General features: G+C 58.0%; 1 protein-coding gene across 1 annotated transcript; it reads right to left on the bottom strand.

The window, feature by feature from the left end:
• Nucleotides 1-859: 859 nt before the first annotated feature.
• On the bottom strand, nt 860-19,403 carry TRMU (tRNA mitochondrial 2-thiouridylase). Its single transcript, XM_055396263.2, has 11 exons — nt 19,286-19,403; nt 16,243-16,408; nt 15,420-15,526; nt 13,568-13,690; nt 10,036-10,208; nt 9,298-9,351; nt 9,149-9,215; nt 7,819-7,919; nt 6,475-6,619; nt 5,994-6,076; nt 860-5,572 (listed from the first exon to the last, which is right to left on the bottom strand). The coding sequence occupies exons 1-11, from the start codon at nt 19,365-19,367 to the stop codon at nt 5,420-5,422; spliced, it is 1,254 nt and encodes a 417-aa protein (XP_055252238.2). The 5' UTR covers nt 19,368-19,403; the 3' UTR covers nt 860-5,419.
• Nucleotides 19,404-19,637: the final 234 nt, after the last annotated feature.

The raw sequence follows: 19,637 nt of genomic DNA, 5'->3' as shown, positions 1-19,637 counted from the left end.
CCAGTCTCTATTTCCAGTCCTTCAGGGACTCCAGTGAACACAAATGGTTCCAGCAGCTTCATTCATCTCTGTTCATTCTTTCAGGTTAGATCATTTCTAGTAATGAATGTTCTTTTTCTTTTTTGGGGAGTGGGATTTTATTTACATTACAAAGGAAAGGGTGACCCAAGACTAGAGGATTTGGGAGTACTTGGCCTGAATATTTAAATACACAAATTATATATATACAACATGGCAACCCACTCCAGTATTCTTGCCTGGAGAATCCCAGGGACAGAGGAGCCTGGTGGGCTGCCGTCTATGGGGTCACACAGAGTTGGACACGACTGAAGCGACTTAGCTCAGCAACATATGTGAGGGTATGTGTACACACACACACACACACACACCCCACCCCACGTATGCTTAGCTTAGCAACATATGTGGGGGTATGTGTACACACACACACACACACACACCCTAGTTGGGCTTCCCTGGTGGCTCAATTAGCAAAGAATCTGCCTGCAATGCAGGAGACCCAGGTTCGATCCCTGGGTCAGGAAGATCCTCTGGAGAAGGGAATGGCTACCCACTCCAGTATTTTTGCCTGGAGAATCCCATGGAGAGAGAAGCCTGGAGGGCTACAGTCTGGGGGTTGCAGTCAGACATGACTTAAGCAACTAAACCTAAATCAAAGCCATATACATATATACATAGATTGTACCTTTTATTTTAAACCAAATTAATTTAACTACCATTTTACTATTTTTTTTTAATTAGGATAAATATGATGTTATGTTGGCTTTTGGCATACAGTGACATCAGCTGTTAATTATATATATATATATATATATATAAAAACCCTTTCCCCTTGGGACTCCCTCCCACCCACCCTCCCATCCTGCCCCTTAGTGGTCCATTTTCAAGTTCACGGATTCCTCCTTCTTTAATATCCATTCTGTTATGAAGTCCATCCAGTGGTTTTTTAAATTTCAAATATTCTAAGTTCTAAAATTTCCACGTGGCAACTTTTTATAATTGTTATTTCTCCACTGAAGACGTCTAATTTTCCATGAATTTCAGAAGTGTTTGCCTTTCCCTCATAGAGCATAATTGGAACTTTAAGCTCTTTGGTAATTTGCAAAATCTGTTTTCTTTTCTCTTGGCATTTTCCTGGCCCTCTGTAAGCTGGCTAATTCCACACTGAATCCTTGATACTCAACGTTACATCATGAGCCTCTGGGTCCTGTTAGAATCCTCTGGCAGATGTTGGTTTGGTTTGGTTTGTTTTAGCAGGCAGTCAGCCCAGCGCAGTTCAGACCACAGCTCTGTCACCCTCTGGCTGCCTGCCGTGTGGCCCTGGGCCCGCCCTGCACACCTGGAGCACGGTCAGCCTGGGACCCGGCGTGGTTGACAGCCCATCTGCTCTCAGAGCCTTTCATGTGCTGCTTGGGGCCTGTTCCAACCGGGGTGAGCCAGCGCCTGTCAGCGTACATGGAGTGAGGGGTCCGCTCCGCCTGCGCTCTGCTCTCTGGGTTCGCCTCACACGCACCTCCCGGGGCCCCTTCCTTGGTTTCTCTGTCCAGAAAGACAGGTTGCCCCCAGGGTCCTAGCTGCCTGCACTGCACTGCCCCGCTTCCACTCAACTGGGGCCACCTCTGAGGAAAACCTGTGGAGCAAAGAGCAACAGCGGGGACCCCACGATCTCAGCCCACAGGGCCCCTCTTCCCAGGCCTCCAGAGTCCTCACCCTGGTGCTGGTCACACAACTCCAGAGGTCGGGGCCACCCTTGGGTCAGGTCTGGGAGGAGAGGAAGACCACCCAGGAACGCCCTCCCCCAAAGGCCTCTCTTCAGGTCTTGCCTCTTTAGTCCACTGCGGACAATCGCCTCAGAGAGCCCGGGCATGAGAGCAACAGACAAGCTCCATCTCAGCCCAGAAGGCCTCCTGTGGGGGACGCATTTGAGAAGCGAGTAGCCCCTGGGGAAAGGGGAGCAGGTGCATCTGCTGGGCCTGGGTGTCCTCCCGTGGACATAAATGATTGTCCTCCACACCAACCCCAGGCACAGCTGCCCCAGGACCCACACCTCAAGACAAGAACACTGAACCGACGTGAACACTGAACCTCGTCCAGGCCACAGAATCACCCAAACATCCCCCGTCCAGGTACAGCGGTAACTGCCCCCTCATGTCACAGCTGTTGCCTCTCCCCAGCCGCCCTCACTGCAGACACCGAGGGTGGTGGGAGGTCTGGGCCTCATGAAGGCCTCCCTGGACATGGGCAAGAGGCCGCTAGAGCCCCAGGGCTGCGGGCAGAAGACAGGCCCCAGTGGCTGACCCTGACACGGACTCAAGCCTCCCAGGAGCGGAGCACAGGCCAGGCGCCGGGGTCTGCCGAGGCTGCTCTGAAGTGACCTGGTGGGGGGCAGGGCAACCCTTCGTCTGCATCAAGAGACCAGGGTCGGTGTGTAACAGCAGCGGCCGGGTGCTCCCTCAGGACGCCCAGCGTGGGGTGACCGTGGCCTGGAGGCAGGGCGCTCGTGGGGGAGAAGGCAGGGAAGCCCATGCACTCGCCGCCCCAGCCCCCCTGAAGGTCACGGGGTTACAGCCCTGGAGTCGGGGGATGGGGCCAGACCCAGCCACGCCCCCTGCCGACAGCTACTGCTGAATCGGAGGCATTGCCCAGGGACCTCCCAGGGTCCGTCAGTGGCCTGGAGAACTCAGGGGAGGCAGGCTGTGCCCAGGAGAAGGTGGCACTGCGGGCTGGTAGGCTCCCGCAGGCACTGCTGAGCCAGGGGCAGCACCAGGTTTGTGACCCTCCTCCCGCCTCTAATGGCTGACCTGGCTGGAGGCCTGGCATCGGGCCAGCAGGACAGTCAGAGCCATCCTGAGGCTAGAAGGGTAGCCTCCCCTCTGCTGATCCGTGTCCCTGCCGACTGCCCCCCACCAGCCACCCTTCCTCCCACCGTGGAGGCTCCCCAAATGGGGAGAACCCCAGGCCTAGGGCAGCAGACCCTGGGGAGCCTGAGCCCAAGGGGGCTCCATGCTGCCCCTGGCGCTGGCGGAACACAGGCAGTGTCTCAGCCCTGGCCTCCCAGTGGGGCTGAAGGTCCCCAAGGGCCCTGCTGGCCTCTCTGCCCCACCCAGCCCAGCACAACACGGAAAGCGGTTGCGGGTCTGCCTCTGCGCCAGGGCCGAGCAGAGCCTCTCTGGCCCAGCCTGGCTGGGGGGGGCCCCTGGTCTTGGAGGCCACGCAGCATAGTGCGAAGTGCCAGCCATGTCCCCTGCCCCACCCTGGGGATGCGCCCTGCTAGGGGCCTGGAACCGGGGAAGTGGGACGTGGGGGGCTCCAGCTCTACAGATGGAGTAACACAAAGAGAAGACCCTGGGGGGGCTAGGGCCCGCAGTCCCTACGGAGCTGCAGCCTTCTCCCTGCAGGGCTTGCTCACCTCATGGGGCAGAGCCTAGATCGCCGCCCCCGCCCCCGGCCCCCAGGGAAGAGAGGTTGTGCTGCTCCAGGCCCAGGCACCCCTGAGCGGCGGGCTGCTGTAGCTCTGGAAACTCCCGACACCTCACTGGTCACCCTGACATGGGCTCACGGTCAGGGCCAGCAGGGCCATGGTGCCAGCCTTGAGGCGGGTCGCCCTGCAGGCGGCAGCTCCTACACCAGCCCTGAGGCAAGTTCCAGGCACGGTGCCCACTCCCAGCCTCTGCCTCCCGCGGCCCCGGGGACAGGACCTGGCTGTGCAGGAGGGTGACCCCTCTGCTGGAGAACCAGAGAACCTCCTGGTCAACCCTCCATGGCCCACCTGGCCCCTCCCACCTGGGCCTCACACAGGCCAGCAGGATCCTTGGCCACCCCTCCTGTTCAGCAGGAAGCCCAGGCCTCACTGTGGACCGCAGGCCCTGCACACTCTGGGGCCCAGGTGCCCAGCCCCGACTTCAGGCCCCTCCCTGTGACCTGCCTCGGAGAGGGGACACCGTGCTGGGTGATCTGACCCTGCAGCTCTGGGCCTCAGCACTGGGGGCTGCACAACTACCCCTGCAGGTGTGCTCCCATCGGCTGCGCCTGGAGGGCCGTACTGCTCTAGAGCCTTCCACCCCACAGGAGGCGGGGACCAGACTTCCAACCCCCAGGCACTGGAGGGAAGCACAAGCCAGTGCCGGGTGCTCCAGGCTGAGTCCTGGCATACAGAGCACGTGGCGGGTGCCTCTGGGCAGGGCTCCAGGGACCCTGGGGAGCCCGGAGCCAGGGCAGGGAGGCTGGAGGCAGGGGGGCCATGCAGACACATGCCCCGGAAGGACAACTTCCTGCCCGACTCAGCGACAGCACCCCCCGCGGCACAGATGCCACAAGGCCATGGGGAGGCAGAGCGTCTCCAAACCTCCTGTCCAGGGAGACTCAACTGCCCACGGCAGGACGACGGTCGCCCCAAGACACCCTGCCAAAGCCAGCTCCGAAGGTCTGTATTCTCAGCTGCCAAGCAGCTCCAGCCAACCCTGAGCCCCCCGCCCCCCAGAACTTGCACAGGCGCACACACCCTGGGACCGTGTCTGATCCTGCAGTGCACAGGTGAAGCCTAACGCCAGGTGCACTGGGGTTAGGAGACCTCTGGGAGGCAACTGGGTCCCGAGAGTGAGGCCCTCGGGAACAGGAACTGGTGTCCTTGCAGCAAGCCCACACACGTCCCGGCCTTCCAGCATGAGGACACAGTGGGAAGATGGCCACCAGTGGCCCGTGAGCACACCCTGCCGCATCCGAGGGCGGACCCTGGTCTCAGACGTGTGGCCCAGACAGCCGAGAGAGAAGACTCGCGTGTCAGTGAGCCACCAGCTCTGGGGTGTTCTGTCACGGCAGCCTGAACGGCGGGTGCAGTGTCCCACCCGCCAACCACCTCATGGCAAGCCTGCCCAAGGGCCCAGGCCCCGTGACTGGCCAGGGTGCAGGGCACTCTGTGGTGGGGTGATGGGGGTTCTGTGCAGCTGCCTGGACTCGAGGCAGGGCCGCACTCAGAGGGGCCTCGAGCCTGCAGCCCTCCCCGCCAGACACCCTGCAGGCTGGGGCCCAGCTCAAGGCTGCTTACACGGCCCTACCACAGGGAAGGGTGGGCACAGGCGCGAATGGAGAGGCAGAGAAGCGGGACCCATCCCCTCCGTGTTGTCCCCTGCCTGGCCACACACCACCGGTGCCCTGGAGCCCCACCCCCCAGAGGCACCGTCAAAACCTACAGCCCGAACAGAGTTTTTATTGGATGCTGCCCCTCCTTAGGGGGTGAGGGAGAAACCCTGCAAAGGGGCACCTGGGACACACCCTCTAGCCAGTGCTGGAGGGGCTGCCAGGTCGCCCCAGGTTTGGCGGCAGTGCTGAGCCCCCAGAGGCCCCCCGGCCCCACTCCCCCACCCCTCCTCCCGCGAGCTCCACAGCAGCCACCCTGCCTCCGTCAGGGCACGGGCCCCAGGTCCGGGCTGTCGCTGGAGCCCTCCATGGCCACGCTGGACGTTCTCTGGCCCTTCTGCAGTGTGTAGGCGGACGGCCCCAGACGCAGGATCTTCCCGCTGCCCAGGCACTCGTCACCTTTGTAGAACACGGCGAACTGAGGGGACAGACGCCGCGTCACCTGCAGCAGGACCTGGCCTCCACGTGCCCTGAGCAGCCTGGATCCTCGTGGCTGGTCTAGCGCTGGGGGAGGGCGGGCCGCCTCCCCAACTTCCGTCCTCGCCCCCGGGGCCCAGGCCACAGGCAGGCCAGGGCGGGGCCACACGGGAGCCAGGCCGCGTGCTCACAGCAGTTGGGAGAGCAGCGTCAGGCGCAGGGCTGGCAGTGTGACCAGCACCCCCACACCCCCTCTGCCCTCAGCCCCTCACTGTCTGGAAGGGCAGGTCGTCCATCCTTCCAGAGCACAAAGCTGCTACCATAAGCCTGCGTCTCCACAGGCCAAGCTGGTGCTAAGAAGAGCCACACACAGCTGCAGGGCCACGACCCCATCCGACCCGCCAGCCGGAGTGCCCACTCACCTGTCCCGGGGCGAGAGCACGCACAGCCTTCACGGCCGTCACCCACACGGTGCCATCCTGATTGAGGGTCAGCACGCAGGGCACTGGGTGGGAGATAAGGACCCTTGGAGGGGCGCCAGACTTGCTGAGTGCGCAGCCTCAGGTCCCAGCCCCGGGGAGGAAGAGCAAGCACAGGGGAAGAGGAAGCTCGGGCAACAACAGCCAGAGGGGCTCAGTGCCACCCAAACGGGGCAAGGTGGACACACACACTACCTGCCACCCGCCTGCCAGCAGGACCGAGGCCCCCAGCCCCTTCCCAAGACCCCCCTGCATCCCGGACAAAGGAGGCTCAGCTGGCCTCACTGCCCCCCAGCCTGTCTCCGCGTAGGCAGAGCGCGACAAGGGCTGAACGAGCTATGTGGTCTGGACACTGAGGTCCTCCCTGCCCAGGGTCTCATCCCCTGTCCTAACTGCCCTGGCCCACGGGTCCCTGAGCAGTCACCTAGCGCCATCTGGTGGCGGAAGCGGAAGTGACACTCCATCATCTTGTCGCGGACCAGGGCAGCAGGTGGCTCCTCCGCGATCCAGTGAACGCGGCCAGTCCGCAGCAGGTCCCTGTACAGGGCCGGGTGGTCTGTCCGGGGGGCCTGCGGGACAGAATGTGACGCTGTGGCACCCTGAGCCCTCAGCAGAGTGTCCCTGCCCCAGAGCCCCCTCGCTGCACTGCATCCATGACTGTAACAGCAACCACGCACTGAAAACCACACGGACCCGTGGAGACTCGCACGCTGATCCCTGGAGCCTCCCGAACGCTGCGCAGATGAGCACAGAGGGAGAGCCACTCGTCACGCGCCCTCGGCGAGCAGCAGAGGAGCACGCGATCCACCCACAACCTCACTCCTCTCGTCCCCGCCACAGCCTCCCTGCCCAGCGCGCGGGCCCCCGGGCCAGCCACACTCCCACAGGGATCCCACCAAGCCCCACCTGGCTGGGAACAGGCTCCTGGGGCCTCCACACACCCTGGCCTCCTAGCACCAGCAGGCCCCCCGAGGCAGGACTGAGAACATTGAGTCCAGAGCCTTCGGGCTCTAAGCAGACAAGGAGACCCACACAGGAACCAGTGTCAGTGGACCAGCCTTTCGTAAAGCAAAAGACACTGCTGAACATCACACAAAAGTCACTTTAATTCAACGCGATCAGAATCACCATCCAGGCTCCCGCACCAGGGCTCTCCTGGGAGGAGATGTCCCGGCCATGGTGGGCAGGGTCGCTGGCCCTCCACCCGGTCTAAGAACAGAGCACGCACTCAGGCAGGCTGCTTATCCCCGGTCTTGGTGAGACTGGATCATTCCACAGGGGACACGGCCCCGGGCTTCACCCGCTACACACCAGCAGGGCCTGTTGCCGCCCCAATACTGTGACACTGAAAACGTCCCCAGGTCCTGCTAAAGTCCCAGGTCCCAGAGCTATAGCAGATGGCCTGGGCTGGTCTCAGATCTGTCCTTCTGTCTGTTCAACAGCGACTTGCTAGAGCCCCTCGTGAGCAGGCCCGTCCCGAGCACTGACCACCCCACATCCACGAGGCCTTCCACACGCTACTTCAGCTTTGGGTCCGTCCGCTTTGTACAATCAGAGAAGTGACATCTACTTACAGGGACTGATGTGGTGATGACCAGCGTGATGGGCATACAGGTAGAGCTAACAAGTACCTGACACAGCCTTCGGTACAGGCGCCAATCCTGGAGGACGCAGAGGAGAGGCCCTGCAGAGCCTCCACCCTGCCTGCTCAGTACCCTGGGCTCTGCCTGGCCCAGCCACGGCCACCGCCACCTCCCCGCCGACTCACCACAAGCACATCGCCCTTGGCACCATCCTTCTCCACCACATACCAGGGCTCCCGTAAGCCTCCTATGTTGGCTCTCTGGCCCAAAGTGTACAGGAACCAACCTATGGAGACAGTTTCTTGGTGAGGTGGGAGGAGTCCTCTCCCAAACGTCCTGGTGGGACTGGGGGTGGTAGGCAGGAGGCGCTCCTCTGTGGACCGCTTGCAGCAGCTGGGGTTAGGCTGTACCTCCCACCCTGCGAGGAGCAGTTCCAGCTGCGGGGCCACCCAGCTGGCAGTGAGCAGGGCCCGCTCCTTTAGAAGATGGACCAAGTGCCCCGCCGAAAGCCACAAGCCCCTCTTGCTGAGCCTCCGTGGGTTTCACAGGCGCGTCCCGTTCCCGTGTATTGACCACGTGGGGGCGGGGGCGCCAGAGCAGCCTCGCTTCCTCTGTGCCCAGTGCTCTCCAACTACCTCTGAGCAACCCCCACCCCCACCCCCAGCAGTGCAAGACCCGGCAGGGACCAGGGGACCCACGGCGCCCAGGCTCAGCGTTCCCCTCCTGGACCAGGGTCCCCGAGCTTCCGGCCGTCTCCTTCGGGGACAGGGTGGGAGCACCCTGCAGCTGTCCCCAGCAGGGCCGGCTTCTCCTCCTGCCTCAGGAACACACAGTTCTTGGGGAGCCCGTGACATCTAAGCCCCACTCCCCCACCAGCGCCAGGAAGGGGAGGCCATCCAGCCCAAACCAAGGCGGAATCCTCCAAGGAACGAGCCCCCGGTGAGTGTCCATGTCTGAGACCCAGCCCTCCTCCTCCCGGAAGGTCAGACCCCGCGGGGCTGAGTCTCCCCCGTCATCAGGCCCCCGGGGTGCAGCCCCACCCCTGCCCTCCCACCTGGGCATCTGACCTGTTCTCCCACGCCAGCCCAGCACAGACTGGGGGTGCCCAACCCAGCAGAGTCTGCGAGTGAGGAGCGGCAGCCCACCAGGAAGCGGGGTGGTCCCGGCTCTTCACACCGTACTAAATCATGGATCTCGCACTCTGAAGTCAACCCGACTCCTTCCCTCAGGGTGGAACTTTCCTGTAGCCTTCTATTCTCTCTCCCGTGGATGAACACTTAACTCAGAGTGAGACTTTCTGAGCCAGGCGCAGCCTCTATTATCGGCTGCGATGCCTGAGGAGCCACATCTTGAGATGCAGACCCCCCGTCACAGCGACGTCTGCTGCTCCCTGCAGCCCTCCGACCCCTCTGCTGCTCGGCAAGGACTGGGCACCCCACCTGAACCCCCAGTGCACAGGCACGCCCCAAGCCCCAAGGCGCTCAGGGTGAAAAGCAGCCCCGGGTTGCGCCTCACCTTTATGTGTCCCCAGAACCTTGTTGTCTTCTATAGAAATAAACCGACCAGGTCGAGGCTGTAAATACTGGAAAACAAGTGCTCCATCACCAACAGCTCCAGGCTCAGAGCAGAAACAGGGCCCCATCCTTTCGCATCAAAGAACTTACCTCAAGAATGAAATTTTCAAAGTTCCTTTTACCAATAAAACAGATGCCCATGCTCTGAAACGAACAGAAGGCCAGGTGTGAGATTAGCGGCTAAGCAGGGGTCCCACGCTCCACTCAGAGACACCAGGCAAGGACAGGGGTACAACACAGGGCCTCCCAGGGCTCACCCTCCCTGAGTGACCCCACCCTCTGGGCCACAGGCCCAGCTCCCCTCTTCCAGGGCCACAGACACCAGTCAGAGCCACGCACAGACCTCGAGGGGTTTCATTCAGGTCCCAGACAAGAACCCGGTGGCAACGCTTGCAAGCAGCACCACTGCCATGACCGGCCGGGCCCACGCTCGCGGCAGACCCTCAGGCCAGCTGGGTCCACCCTCGCTGCAGACCCTCAGGCCAGCCAGGCCCACCCTCGCTGCAGACCCTCAGGCCAGCCGGGTCCACCCTCGCTGCAGACCCTTAGACCAGCCACCCAGAAAGGAAACCAGAGGTGCTGGAGCCCTCAGGCACTGTCTGTGAGGCTGGGGGAGAGATGGGCCAGTGCGGGAGCAGGAAACACAAGCCAGGCCAGAGGTCGGGGTCAGGGTCCCTTCTCAAGGCGGCACGTCTAGCAGGAGCCGAGCAAGTGGGAGTGGCCGTCGCCCGGCGTCCTCGTCTACACCCTACCTGGTGTCTCCTAGCACGGGGGTCCCCTGAGGGCGGCACCCTCACCCCCAGCAGCGGCGACGCCCCGCAATCCTACCTCCTTCTTCTGAAGCACATGATGCAGTCTGTTCTCAGCAGCTATTTTCTTTACGAAATCTTTCGTTAACTCCCCCAGGGGGAAGAGGGTTCTCCTTAGCGCCTCCTGGGGAACCTGGCTGAGAAAGAAGGTCTGGTCTTTAAAGCTGTCAGCTGCTTGGAGGAGTTTTACCGCTGCCAAGAGTAAAGAACAAAAGATGTTGCAGGAACAAAAATAACCATACTTGGCTTTTAATAGTGTCCTCCTGTTTGACAGGTTAGCCCTGGACTAGCAGAAACAAAGATCTATATTCAACAGCACACTTCCAGAAAAAAGATCTGCCATGGTTAAGACAAATTCCCATCCCTAATTTATCCGCTGTTGAAAAAATTCACAGAAGGGAGATTTTATGTGGTAAGGGAATTTATTCCGGTTCACGTGTTAGGCTATGTTTTCAAAGATTAAACATCACATGACAAAAACGTTATGAAGTATTAAGAAGAAAACAAAATGAGCCATATTTGGGAAAATCAGATGAGACGCCTCACAGCAAACCCTGCTGAGACGGCGTGGGCTGCGCTGTTTCCCATTAACCAGAGGAGTTCATGCCCCGGCTGCTCTCCTCACCTCCCGCCCCCAGTGGATGCCGACCACACCCCCCAGCAGCGCCCGCTTCTCAAGCCGCTTCCTGGCTTGGTGGCAGTGGACTGCTCAGAGTCCAAGCTGACGCCTGTCAGCCGCTCCTCTGCGGTTTCTCTAAAGGTCTGCGTGTGCGCTAAGGTGCTTCAGCTGTGTCTGACTCTGCGAGCCCACGGACTGCAGCCGGCCAGGCTCCTCTGTCCATGAGATTCTCTAGGCAGAATACTGGAGTGGCTTGCCGTGCCCTCCTCCACGGGATCTTCCCAGCCCAGGGATCTCTTACAGGAAACCCGCATCTCTCACATCTCCTGCATTGGCAGGTGGGTCCTCCCCACTAGCACCACCTGGGAAGCCCCTCCAAAGGTCTGTTTCATTGTAAAGACTGTTCCCAGCTTGACGGCAATGATACAGAGCTCTGCCTGACCCTGTCCTTGGGACGGGGTTTGGAAAACAAGGTCCAGCTCCTCTCTGGGCTGCCAGGTCCTGCCTGGCGCGTTACGGACCTTCTACAACCATGAACACGGGGTCCTCCACTCTGCAGCTCAGCGCCCGATGGAGGAAAGGGAGCGTGACACGACTGTCACGGCCTCTCTCCACGTGTGTCGTGACCATGGCTCAGCGAAGCCTCAGCAAGTCACACGCCGAGCTCACAGCCATGCAAGAGGCGCAAAAAGCCGAGGCAGAGCAGGTGGCCCGGCCCATCACATGTGCAACGCGCTCTGTGTGGCTGGTTATGTTTTCCTTCCGTGAACTCAGATTTGACCCTCACGTCAGCCCCACGACAGGTTTATCCCCGTCTTCAGGTGAGGAAACCGAGGCTTAGATAATTAAAGTGACCGCCCACAGGGGTGCAGGGAGACAAGGGCAGAGCTGGAAACTGAGCCCAATCACATGGGTTCCATTCCATCAAGTTTTTACGTATAAAACAACAAAATCAAGTGAAAAGTGAAAAAGAGAGTCCAGTCAACCAGTCATCAGGTAGGCAGACTCACTTGTCAAATGCTGTTTTTTGTTTCAAAACTAAATTCAAACAAACAAAAAAATCTATGATTTTTAAAAAAGAAAGCAGGTAACCCTTGACCAGGAAGAGGGACCCCCACTAAGGGAGGGTTTGCCGGCACCCAGAGCTCCCGTCAGCACCTTCCCTGCTCTGGGTTGGCCAGCGTGCCACCTGCCCTGAGACGGGTGAGGACACAGGCTGCCCCTGGGACAGGTAGGGCACAGGAGCTCAGGCTGGGAGTGCTGACCCCGTGCCCTCTCCCCAAGGACTAAGGCCAGGAGGGTTAGTCCAGCCTCCAAGGCAACTGAATCAGGACAAAATAAAAAATCTGTGGGTGTCTTGAAAACGCGCAGTGAACAAGACACTGCGGCACTGTTCCAGTGGCGACACAGACCGAGCAGGCGCCGCGTGATCAGGTCTGGTCAGAAAGGCCCAGCCAGCTCTGCGCGGCGGCACCTTTTCCAGGAGATAAGCAGGCACGCTACTCGACACAGAAATGAATCCTTCATCTACTAATGCCCCGAGAGCCACGACCACTGGGTCCTGGGGCCTAATTCCACTATGGAGTGCCCGGTAGCAGGGCTGGGCAGTCACGGCCAGGTCCTCCTAGTGTGTGGGGCGGGGGGCTGTTTTCCTCGTGAGGGGTGCCCAGGAGTGTACAGGCAGCACCCAGGGAGGGAAGCGGTCACGTCTCCCTACACACCACCGCCCTCCAGGGGACACAGGGGACACAGTGCTGTGCAGGTGGCAGCAGGAGGCCTTCCCAACACTGGGAAAGCAGTGGCCTTGTCTGGGCCCGGTCAGTTCGTTGATCTGTGGCCTCGGTTGCCGTGAGGTGGAGGGGGAGGAGAGATTACAGGGCAGCTGAGCTGCGGCCTGTAACTGGGCTGGACACCATGGAGGACCGGGAAGGAGCACAGACCATGGAGCTGGGTGGACCGGGCTGGGTCCGACCCCCGACCCAAGGCCCCCCCTGCCAGCGATACAGCCAAGCTTCAGTTACCTCCTTGGAGAAAAGGACCCGGAGACCCACCTGCTGGCCCTGCTAAGATGGGTGCAGGGAGGGGACACCTCTGGGGTCAGAAAGGGAGGCAGTAGACAGGAGGCAAGGCAGGGCAGGCCAGACCTGGAGAAATGCCAGGTTCCCTACGGTCCTGCAGCCGAGGAAACTGTCTGCAGAGACGTGGCTCTGAGCTCCACCATGTCCTTCACTTCACAAGGATGTAAATTCCTCTTCTCTACATAAACGTGCACCAGGAGCAGCCAACAGCCTTCCAGCGTGGCTCTGAGCTCCACCATGTCCTTCACTTCACAAGGATGTAAATTCCTCTTCTCTACATAAACGTGCACCAGGAGCGGCCAACAGCCTTCCAGCGTGGCTCTGAGCTCCACCATGTCCTTCACTTCACAAGGATGTAAATTCCTCTTCTCTACATAAACGTGCACCAGGAGCAGCCAACAGCCTTCCAGTCGACTGCTTGGCACTTTTGAGGCTGATGACACCTCACGCTCTTTGACACTGATAATTTTATACACGTAATTTTCCAAAGCAAGCTGCCAGGCCTGTGCTATGAATGTCAGGAGCCAGCCTCATTTCACGCTGAAGTACCACGTCACACCTCAATCTCGAAAACGCAAGGCTGAGACTTGGGCCTGTGACACTTCAACACTGTCGCCTACTTCCCCCAGAACTGGGTTAAGTTTCCCAGCAGCCCTGCCCAGGCGCCTGCCTGAGCCAGTCGGAGGCCCCGGGGGGAATGACCCTTGAGGTAACTGTCCTTTTTTGAAGAGGAAACCAAAGCCAACGAGCTCGCCTGGAAAACACGGGAAGAAGTCAGGCAGAGCACGCTGACAATCTGCAGTCACTACTTCGTTCCCGAATAGTTCAGCCCCGGCCTGGACATGTGTACTCACCGTTCCTAACTTCAAACCGGTTTCTGAAGAGGCCTTCCGGCCTCTTGATGTGCTTCTGCTGGAACACCTCTTCATCTTCCAGGGACGTTCTTGCATAGTGACCTGTCGCCACCGCATCTGCACCTGGGAGGTTTTATAAAGCGTGAGGGTCAGACAGGCGTGCACTTGCTGGCCTCGGTCGGTCCGAGCCCAGGGTGCTCCATGGGGCAGAGATGCCAGATCTCACACCACACGGTCTGTGCAGGGGACCCACCCTGCTTCCCAAATGCCCAGATCCCAGGAAAGAGACACAGTCCTGGGATTCTGTTAAACAGGTGGTCTCAGAGGTCTCTAAACTGATAAAATCTTAGCTACAAGGTTCTGCTACATCTCTAAGAGCCTTTCAAACGTTAGTGTCGGGAATCCCCTGGGAGCTCAGTGGTCAAGACTCGGTGCTTTCACTGCCAGTGCCCAGGTTCAATGCCTGATCGGGGAACTAAGGGCCCACAAGCCACATGTCCAGAAAAAAAGTTAACATCTACTTATTCATTCTAGCTTAAGGAAAACGTCAAACACGTACACAAAGGTTTAAGTACAGAAAGCTCATTTCGGCGCTTTTTATACTAAGGAAAACTGAAAACAACCAAAATGTTTAACACCAGGAGACTATCAATAAAGCACCACTGCACAATAACACTGCCACAAACACAGAATTTTTAATGGCTCTGGGGAAACACTTATGACATTGTTCAGCAAAAGAAGAAAGTACAGGATCCCACTCTTCTCCATGTACAGGAAAACTGGAAGACAAGCAACAGAAAGTCTTTCTTTTTTATTCTGGGAGGAAATTACAAATGACACTTTTCTTCCTCTCCTTATGCTTGTAAGTTTTAAACTTTCTTTAATAAATGCATATTACTTTTATCACAGTGAAGTACCATCCAGTAAAATCAATTTCTTCTTTCCACACTCTGCAAAAAAGTGAAAGAACCTACCAAGGCATATATTAATCCACAGGCCTTGCATTGTGTGAAAACTTCATAGACATTCAGGATTGTGAGACTGTTTCCTGGAACCTGCAGCAAAACTGACCCAGCACTTAACCAAAGAAATGTTTAGTTGCTAAGTTGTGGCCAACTCTGTGACCCCACAGACTGTAGCCTGCCAGGCTCCTCCGTCCATGGGATTCTCCAGGCAAGAACACTGGAGTGGGCTGCCATTTCCTTCTCAGGGGATCTTCCTGACCCAGGGATCACACCCAGGTCTCCTGTCTTGGCAGGCAGACCCTTTACCCCGGAGCCACCAGGGAGGCCCGATCAATCAGTTGTCGTTGCTCAGCTGTGTCCCACACTTTGCGACCCCACGGAGAGCAGCACGCCAGGCCTCCCGGTCCATCACCAGCTCCCGGAGCTTGCTCAAACTCATGTCCATAGAGTCGGTGATGCCAGACATCTCATCCTCTGTCGTCCCCTTCTCCTCCTGCCTTCAATCTTTCCCAGCATCAGGGTCTTTTTCAATGAGTCAGCTCTTCACATCGGGGGCCAAAGGATTGGAGCTTCAGCTTCAGCATCAGTCCTTCCGTTGAATATTCAGCACTGATTTCCTTTAGGATGGACTGGTTTGATCTCCTTGCAGTCTCAGGGACTCTCAAGAGTCTTCTCTAGCACCACAGTTCAAAAGCATCAGTTCTGCCTGGCTCAGTTGTGATTCTTACTCCGGAGTCAGAGGAAAAATACTTGTCCAATTCTGGGTAAGCTCTTCAAATTTAAGCTTTACATCCTCAGATCCAGCAGATACATGCTGAAACCAACCTCAGCGCCTGGAAATCTCATGATTTTTAAAAAGACAAATGAAGATAATTCAAATCACTTACCAAGGTTATCCACAGCATAATTAAAAAAACAACGGAATTTGATATGCTTGTTGCAGACTATGTCAGGATTAGGAGTTCTTCCTTTTTCATATTCACTTAAAAAATCACTGGAATGAAAAAAAAAAAAAAAGCCTTTTTATTTCTAAGTGTCAAACATCTTACAGAGAAATAAATCAGGTACATGACTTGCTTAGCGTTTCTCCCTGTTTTACTAACACTGTAATTTTCTGCAAGATAGGAGCCTCATTCAGTACAGAATCATTTTCAGTGTTTTCATCAAACGCTGTTTAAAGCCAGCTGCACTTTCCATCTGAATCTGCACTCACCAGGCACCAAGCCCCATTGTGCCATTTCCCAAAGTAAGAGCCACGGGACCCCATCCAAGAACCAACTGGCACGCCTGCTGAGGTGCAGCTTGCAGGGCCCCGCCCAGGCTCAGGTGTCTGTTTAACCAGCATCCCAGCTGGTTCCTCAGCCTGACATTGACGGCCCAGTGGCATCATCCTCAGGGACCAGCCACAGCCGGCCTTCCAGAGCAGACCTGAGCCCTCGCTCTCTTACGCTAATTTAGCAGCAGAAACATCTCAAGGTTCAAGAGACGTTAAAGAGACTTCTGGCAGGCGGCACAGTAATAGGAATAAGGGCTGGGGTGCTCAGGATGCAGGCCTGGCTTCTAACCCAGACTCCCCAGGGGTGGCCGAGGCCTCCCACACGCGGTCTCTGGCACCACGGCCTGGCTGCGCATTAGCCTGGCTGAGCCCCACAGGCCTGCCGTGGAAAGGGCTGGCATCACCGCAGGAAGCCCCTGCTGGGAGCGCCCCACCTGAACACGTCGTTCCAGTACTCCTTCACGTAGGACACCTGGCGGAAGGGGATGTCCAGGATCTGGCACACTCTGTAAGCATCCTCACAGTCTCTGTCAGCAGTGCAAACGCCGTGCTCATCCAGGGAGTCCCAGTTCTTCATGAACACCCCTGTCACCTGGTAACCTGGGGGAAGGAGTGAAGGACAAAGTCAAGAGAGGATGTAGCATCGATCTGGTGTGGAAGAGGCAGTGACTTCTGAGCTCTCCTGAGCCTCTGTGCACTGGGGCCTGGCTGTCCCTCCCGCCGCCACGTGGCCTGCAGCACTCTGACCACATCTTAATGCAAACCGCCCCTGACGCTCCGGCAGAGGCTCCCTCCCTGACCCTCTGCTACACTTGGTGAAGGCCTCCACCATCTCAACACCCTGTGGGACTGAACTGATGGTGTGCATCCCGGAGGTGTGACCATCCTGGAGGTCTGAACAAGATGGCATCTTTTCATCTTCACGTCCCCACGCTGTGTCGGCATAGAGAGACTCAGCAGTGTGAATGAAAGAAAAGCAGAAATTCTACACAATTTTTCAAAACAAATAAAAACCGCCGTTCAGCTATCAGAAAAGTAAACTCAATTCAAAAGTTATTTCCAATTACCCACTAAGAATTAGATTCTAAGTCATCAGACATAAAGACATTTAAAATTTTGGTTGCTTTATCACGGGGCTTCTGTGGTGGCTCAGACAGTAAAGAATCTGCCTGTAATGCAAGAGACCCAGGTTCAACCTCTGGGCTGGGAAGATTCCCTGGAGAAGAGAATGGCAACCTGCTCCAGTATTCTTGCCTGGAGAATTCCATGGAAAGAGGAGCCTGCCGGGCTACAGTCCTTGGGGTCGCAAAGAGTTGGACATGACGGAGTGACACACACACATCTATATACTTTGAGACCTGTTTTTCCCCTTTTCTGTTGCAGACAAAGTACCAAACCAAACATTGGGGAGACCAACTTTGTAACTACATAGGTGTCTACCATGGATGAGATATGTTTCTTTTGGGTCAGCTGAAAATAATGAAAGACAGGGCAGTGGACTGTAAGAGGTTTAACGCGGTACCCCAAAGAGCAGAGACTCAGCAATAAAGCTCTGCCAAACACTAAAAGGCCACGTGAGCAAGGCCACTAGCCCCATGCCAGCAGGTCTTCCCTCCTCCACGTCCCAAATCCCCTGACCCTGTTTCCCTAACAGTGCGCCCTACACTGGGCCCCAGCCGGTCCTGTCCGCACCCCTGCAGCCACTAACGTGAGGCGCTCTTCCACCTGCCAACGCTGTCTCACACACGCATGTGTCCCCAGCCCAGCAGTGCCCAGCACAGAGCAAGAGCTGAAGCAGAACAAATACACAACTCCACACCCAGAGCTTTAAAAATCCCCTCTTCCATGGCCTCGTGTGCCTGATCATCCTTCTCCTGGAGATGTGACCACTCACGTGGCTGAGGCCCTGGAACTCCAGAAGGGGACCGTAGCGCTTTGCCGGCCCTTAACTTTTCAGGAGGCATGTGACAGAATATGAACCTCTGACAAGACTGGAAAAGACCTCCACGTCGAGGGGAGAGGACCGTGCTGCTTCTCTGCCGTGCCCCTCAGCTTCCCACCCGGAGGAGCAAAACCCAAGGAAGCTGGTCTGTGAAGCTGCTCAGCCTGGATTCTGGGAAGGAGCGCTAGCCTTCCTGAAGGAGTAAAATAATGTAACTAGTCTCCCCAGGGATGTCTGCCACATCGCCCCAGACAAGTCGCTGTCCAGTCAGAACCCTTCCAGGGCTCTGCACTGTTTCCCACACACAGTCTGAAGCCCCTAACAGGACATACTCCACAAGCAGCGCTCAACCCACCTCCGCTCACTCTACCTCCCAGACCCAGCCAGCACTGCTGTGCCTCTGAGCTTTGCACCTGCAGCCGACTCCACCAGAAATGCTTCCTCCTTACCTCCTGAGCCCCAACCTTTGCTTAGGGAACTACTCCTCCAAGTCGTGATACCACAGATCTGAGAGGATCTTAGGTCTCTCATCTTCCAGGTTGCAACCTCCTCGATGAATAAAGCTTTCTCTGCTCCAAACTCAAACTTTCAGTTTGTCTGGCCTCACTGTACCACTGGACACATGAACTTGGCTTTGACAGTAGTCTCAGCGTAAACACCACCATCTCTGTGATACTTTGATTCCCTGCTTTACCGCAATTATATATGCTCACAGCCTGCTTCTACTTGTATCTGACACTTTTTATTATACCTTTTGTGACAGTTTGGTTACTAATATGAATTAATAACCTCTACGTGTGCTGGGCACTGGGGTAAAGGCTTTGTGTGTCCTGTTATTTATTAATACTACCTACAGTAACCCTGGGAGGTAGGCGGTCTCTCCATTTTACAAACAGGGAGAGCTTGACTCGCTTGTCCCAGGTCAGGAACCTTGGGTTCCCTCTACATTCCAAGTGCCTAAGAACTAAAGGCGCCTCAACAACAGAGGGTCTACAAGTGCCACTAGGTACTGGAGGGCTCCCAACCGGAGAGGGTCCCACGGACGTGGAATCAGATGGGCAGTGAATCTCGGCTCCCGACCGGGGCACCCGGTAGGCGCCTGAGGAAACGGAAGCGTTCCTGAGCAAAGTCTGTCATCCACCAAGTGGAAAACACAGGCGTGACTTGACAAGCACACCGCCCGTCGGGGCTGGTCGCACACGTAGCCAGACGGCCACGTCGTGTGTCGTGGAGGTAAGGACCTCCACGGAGGCTGCGGCGCTCCTCAGGCCTGGGCTGCGTGCGACGCTGCCACCACCGCCGCGGGAGCAAGGCCTCGGGGCCAGGGAGAAACGCGGCCGCCCGGAGCCGGGGACCCCCTGTCCCCGGCTCGCCCCCGGCGGCAACTGGGGGCCTGACCGTTTCCCGACAGGCGGGGCGGCGGCCGCGCGCTCTCCGACCCCCAGGCGCAGAGTGAGGGCCGGGCGCCGCGCCACCCGGCGGGGCTCTCCGAGAAGGGGCCGCTCGGGGGCGGCCGGGTCACTCGGCCCCCTCACCTCTCCGCCTCAGCAGCAGCGCTGCCACTGCGCTGTCCACGCCGCCGGACACGGCGCACACGACGTGCCGAGCCGCCTGCATCGAGAGCGGCCGATCCGCCTCACTGCCGCCGTCGCTTCCGCTTCTAGCCGGAAGTCCCGCCCTCCCCTGCGGCGAGAGCGCAGAAGAGGCCCGGGCGGAAGCAGGTGCTCAGCGCCCTGCGTTCCTCCCTGCCCGCTGCTCCCTGGCGGGCCTGTGACCACGCCCCCCGCGCTCCTGGCTCTAGCTTACCTCTCTGCCCGCAGCTGACGGACAGACACACTCAGCGCTTCCTGCGCACGCGTGTGTTCCCAGCACACACAGGTGTGTGTG

The sequence above is a fragment of the Moschus berezovskii genome, chromosome 6 (assembly GCF_049115385.1).
Source record: "Moschus berezovskii isolate FMDL1 chromosome 6, NW_MosBer_1.0, whole genome shotgun sequence".
NCBI classification, from domain to species: Eukaryota; Metazoa; Chordata; class Mammalia; order Artiodactyla; family Moschidae; genus Moschus; species Moschus berezovskii.
This window is presented reverse-complemented; position numbering and strand designations above follow the sequence as displayed.